The following is a 5,348-nucleotide window of genomic DNA, read 5'->3' on the forward strand; positions in this document are numbered from 1 at the left end:
TTTTTTTAAAATATAAGTGCGTTTAATTATACGAAAATTGAAAATATTTTAAAGTATGTAGTATAAAAATTTATTGGATAGCACTTTCTTAATCTTGCAACAAAATATTTAAAATATAACATATTATATTCTAATTCATTTCAATTCTAAACCTCTTAATTCAAATTCTATTTCAATTATAGCTACCTATTCATTTCAATTCTAGCCTATTTAAATCATTATTATTTCGATTGTAGCCATTTTGAAACCAAATCTAATCTCATTGTTTAATCCAAACCATTGATCTCTCATATTTATTCTCAACCATACATCTCATTTAAATCAACGACTCAGATCTCATAAGTCGTCATTCCTAATTTATTTAATAATACAAAGACCAAAACCATAACTCAATCGTCACTCTCTTCATATTTTCATATCTCGTCTTTCTTTGGCCTAAGCAGCAACAACAATGGTGAGCTCCGGCCAGCGAGTTAGTGAAAGCACCGGTGCCACCCTCTCCACCTATGAGATCCAGAGAAGAATTTCCTATCCTCTTATCTCCCCCTCTCACCCTTCGTCCCTCTCTTTTCTTCTCTGCTTTCTGCCTTCCTGCAAAGCCCCAGACTACCACAAATAGCAGCGGTGGAGAAACAGCGAACAACAACATCATCTCCAGTCGCCTGCTTTTCCAAAAAAGCCATCAAAGCAGCGAGCACCAGCAACCGGCATCCACCAGTATGTAAGTTCAAGAACAATGTTATTACGGAGTGGGCATTAAAAATTGTCTAACTTAAAAATCTTGCACTCTTTTTTTTCCATGTATACAATTTGTGATTTTCTGTGGGGATGATAGTCAAGCTTAGTGTCGCAATTGGGTGCCCTAGAGAGGTAATCTTATGCGCTTTTCAATTTGTTTACTTATATATTGTTTGTTTATGTTTCATCATATTTCAGTATTTCATATTTCAGTATCAGAATAGTGTAACTTTTATGTTTGCATTGGTTCACTTATGTTTAGGTGTAATTTACATCTTATCGTAGTAGTTTTAGTTCTGCGTATTATATGTGTCTTAATTAGCGTACTTTAGTTTAGTTTAGTCGTTGTTTGAGTTACATAAGTAATTTACCCCTGTTTTAGTGTTATTATGTTCAGTTTTACTCAGTTTCCATTTCATGAAGATTAACTTAATTATAATCTTGTTTGAGTTATATAACCAATTTTCTTTTTTATGAAAGCATGAGGTTTGCTATTAATATGTTCTCCCTTTGTTTTCCTTTCTGTAGCCTATTGTATTCCTATGTTAGCAATATTTATAGGTCAGACAAAATTATTTTTAAGAAATGAAAACTTTATGTCTTACCTTCTTTAATAGAAAATAGAGCTAAGTATGATCAAATTGTCACTTTTCGTTCTGAATATAGATTAAATATTAAGTCATTTTTAGAGTAATGTTGATGATGTTGACAAGTTGGTTAATGCTTAAAGGTTGAACATGTTTGGTATTTAAAGTTGTGAGGCTACAAATAGGTGTTTGTCCCTTTAAAAGTCAGTTTTCTTTAAAATATAAGATTCTTCCTATGTCATATATTCAACTCATATATTTGGTTAATTTTGACAATTTTAGCCTCTTATTGAAACCTACTTTCTTCTTTTTCAGACTCAAATTTGTTTCTCGTCTTTAATTTTATTTTCTTTTGAGATGTTTACTTCTACGTTTAGTTTCTCCCCTTTATTTAACAAGGTCGTTTGGAAATTTATTCAAGATGTTTTTAAAATGAAGTTGATTTAATTATTCTTAAATATGAAATTTCTCACTTCTAAAACATTGGTCTCCAGTTCTTAAGAGGAGAAACTTGTCGTTAAAAAAATTATTGCAGTTTTTCTTTTCTAATAAATTTGAATTCTGAATTTTAAAACTTACAAGTTTTACTTGTGCTTATATTTTACTCTCATAAAGTAGAGTATTAAGGGTGATTGTTTGTTAACGCTTTCACCATGTGTAAAATCTATTTAAAATGCTTATGTTATTTTAAGTTTTTTTCCACATCTCTTTGTTTTTGTTTTAAATAAGTTACATTGTCAATGTTTAGCTTGATAGTCATTGGTGATCACTCATATTCTTGTAGCTGTAGTTATTGTACTCACATCAAATTTTGAGTTTGTTTAAAGGAAAAATATGCTAATATGTAGCTTATGTTATTGTGGAAATGACAATAATCCATCATGTGAAAAAGGAAGGAATAGAGGAAATCATTAATTTTTCTATATCTTATATTTATCTTCTAAGAGATTTCAACATAAAGAGTAGGTCTTGAATTCGATATTTTTAAGCAGGCAAAACAATCTGTTTATTTTGTTTAAATTAGATTGTTCAAATATTTTTTTCTTCTTGAAATCAATAGCTAGTTTTGTATCATTTAATGTTAAGATGGGGATTCCATTTCGATAGTTCTTCATTTGGTAATATCATTTTTTCTGCATATGTCATACTTTGACACTTTTTAAAGATTTGTGCTCAGTATACTAGGATGAACATATAATTTGATATGTATATGAGAAGTGATTCACATATTATATTAGTTATTGATTCACATACACTAAAACATTATTACTTGAGTTGATTTTATATAAAATACCTTCTTGTCGCCATCGATTGTAATCTCTGATTTGTATCGTAGGAAAATATAGTTGTCGTGCAATGTTGTTGGAAGCAGTGGCAGGTGTACCTTGAATGGTGGGAGATATGTTATTCTTGTTCTAAAAAAACGGTCTAATAGTAGTTTTTGAATATTTTTTTAGGTAATAGTTGTTCTATTCAAAGTATGAACCTTTTTATGGAACAATTTAAAGGAGTAACACTTGCTGAGGGGCTGAGAGATTGTTAATTACATGTATTGAAGGTGGAAGTTATTTTAGAGAAGAAACATTTTGTTTATGTTTAATGTGTTTTTCATATGTATGCACAATTACTCTATGCTATGAAATTTCAAAGTTTCCAGTATCATTGTTTGAGAAATATCTCTAGTTTTGCCATTTTTTATTTTCTGTAGGTTGTTGAATTTTGTAATACATTTGTGCAAGTATAATTAAACATATTGTGACTGCATATTTTTTTTAAAACAAAAAGGGTATTTTTGGCGACTAAGGTCATCCCTAATATTCAGTTATTGTGGCGAAATTACTTGCTTCTAAAACTATAACAGTTATAATGGTGGAAACAAGTCGCCTTTAAATGTCATCTTCCTACGGATATTTGCTTACCTTTAGAGGCGATTATGTCTCCACTATGTATGCAGTTTTTTTGATGAAATCAATTGTCATCACGTATAACATTTAGTTATGGAAGTACTTGCCACGACCATAAGGTCGCCACTATATGTGTTTCGCAACAACTTTTTGGCCTTGGGTAGCGACTTTTGACGCCACAATACGTTAGATTTCTGGTAGTGCTATCAAAACATTATCACTATCTTTTTGGATATTTATTGTGGAGAGATTTAATAATTGAGAATATCTTGTAGAAACCTACTTGTTTTTTTATAAAGGTATCTCATAGGACATTTGGTATTGGAAGACATCTCCTATATGCTAACTTTTTACTTCTATAAATGGTGTTTTTGCTCTTCCAGGATGCAATTGTTCAGCCTACATTGGTGATTGTTTACTTTTGTAGTAATGAATCAACGGGGCCTCATTCATTGGTGATTTTCTAGCAAGATTGATTTGTGTCCATCTAGTGTTGATAATGAGCTTTAATTTAGGAATAATGTATTTGTTTAGCATAAATACCTACACTACTTAATCCTATTAATGACTGTCACGCTCAGAGCCTACACCCTGGACGTGGCCGACACACAACATCATTGCTGTCCATGAGCTAACCTGTGGACTGTCATACTTAACTCAGTGGAAGACTTAACTTAACTTAATTGTAAAGCTAGAATCTAATGAGAAATACTTTAAATAATAGTTTTGGCCAAAATGACACTTAAGTCTCAAAATAATATATAACTGTAAATAAAGAGAGACTCAAAACTGATTGTCTGACTATATATTTGTCTATGAAGCCTTTACTAGTACGACGATGAATGTTGCGACAAACCCCACAACATTCTATAAAAAAATGTGGAAAAATCAATTAAAGAGTCCTCCCGAATGCAAGGAGGCTCACCACTGACTCTGAATGCTCAAGATGGATCAATGAGGTGCTGGATGCTGATCCTGGTTACTAGCGTCTGCATCATAAGACGATGCAGGGCAACTGACATCAGTACAATGAATGTACGAGTATGCGATTTAAATGCTAAACAACAACTAGTAAGCTTTAAAGGATTAAGAATAAACTTATCTTGGCTCTACTCAACTCAAGAAGTCATTACTCAATATGAAGCAGTAAAGACGGATGCAATATACATAATGCTTGTTAAACAGTGTAAACACTTAGTTCATTAAAGAAAATGCAATACTAAACTCAACTTTACTCATATATTAAAGTAATATAGTTTCTTGGGAGATTCTCTAACCGACAACCATCACTATGAGCATAAGCGATGGTACACCATTTTACCTCACGTTGAAAGAGGACCACCCTATACCTTTTCGTCTGTATAGAACCTGAGCTACTAAGTGGATCCACTAGTCTGTGTTAAAAAGCATTAAGGAATCATCTAAAAAGTATAATCCTTTATTTGTCCATGTTGAATACATGGTTTATGGATACTTGAGTTGATATGAACTCGCGTCCCCATATCGGTGCTGAATACTACTCCCAAAATACATAGCTCATATTTTTTAAATAAATTTCTTCTCTGGTTTGAGGTAATTGCTCAAACTTATTTTTAAAAACTCTCTTGGAAATCATAATTCCCCTTGTAAAACTAGCCAAAGGCTCTGTGGAAGTCTAGTTTTTTTTCATTCTCAAAATGTGAAAACATTTATACTCTTAAGGATTACTTAGTTCCCTTATACCTTTTTAGAAATGAACTCACTCTTTGCTCTTTGCTTTACTTGAAACTTAACTCTTAGGGAATACTAGTTCCCCTGTAGCTTTTGAGACTTAGACTTAACTCATTACTCATTACTCGACTTGAATCTTGAGCCTTATAACAAAGTAAAAATGTTTGTTTAAGACTCTTGAAAACTCTAAGAACTCACTTTGACTTGCTACTTAACTTTTAAACTTGACTGTTAACTTCTTTGACTTTGATCTTAACTTTCCTCGAATTGGATTATGGATTCAAGGACCATGATATCTGTTTAAATATGATTTCACGATGTTTCGATGTACTTTAGAGTGTTGAAATCAACTAGGAATATTAGGTACATCACTTAGGAACTAGTACAAAAGGATAGGGGAGAAATGAGA

The 5,348-nt window shown here is 31.8% G+C and overlaps 1 protein-coding gene across 5 annotated transcripts; it reads left to right on the plus strand.

Annotated features, from left to right (window-relative positions):
* Window positions 1–405: 405 nt before the first annotated feature.
* On the plus strand, window positions 406–3,972 carry LOC107022764. 5 transcript variants are annotated; one of them, XR_001457140.2, is made up of 3 exons: window positions 406–721; window positions 836–870; window positions 3,613–3,972. XR_001457140.2 is itself a non-coding variant. In XM_015223357.2 (3 exons), exons 1-3 carry the CDS (start codon window positions 507–509, stop codon window positions 3,694–3,696), a joined length of 330 nt encoding a protein of 109 aa, XP_015078843.1. In that variant the 5' UTR covers window positions 406–506; the 3' UTR covers window positions 3,697–3,972. The 5 variants fall into 5 exon arrangements, 2 of the variants coding, with proteins under 2 accessions (XP_015078843.1, XP_015078842.1); XR_001457139.2 differs by lacking the exon at window positions 3,613–3,972 and adding an exon at window positions 2,662–2,987; XM_015223357.2 differs by having other exon boundaries at window positions 406–717.
* Window positions 3,973–5,348: the final 1,376 nt, after the last annotated feature.

Source organism: Solanum pennellii, chromosome 6 (genome assembly GCF_001406875.1).
Source record: "Solanum pennellii chromosome 6, SPENNV200".
In the NCBI taxonomy this organism is placed as follows: domain Eukaryota; kingdom Viridiplantae; phylum Streptophyta; class Magnoliopsida; order Solanales; family Solanaceae; genus Solanum; species Solanum pennellii.

Excerpts from the sequence above, each read along its gene's own strand:
- LOC107022764 (XM_015223356.2), top strand. The coding sequence starts at position 507 with ATGAGATCCAGAGAAGAATTTCCTATCCTCTTATCTCCCCCTCTCACC. Across the intron at positions 718-835 it reads CCAGCAACCGGCATCCACCA|TCAAGCTTAGTGTCGCAATT; the intron begins GTATGTAAGTTC and ends TGGGGATGATAG. Across the intron at positions 871-2,661 it reads CAATTGGGTGCCCTAGAGAG|GAAAATATAGTTGTCGTGCA; the intron begins GTAATCTTATGC and ends TTTGTATCGTAG.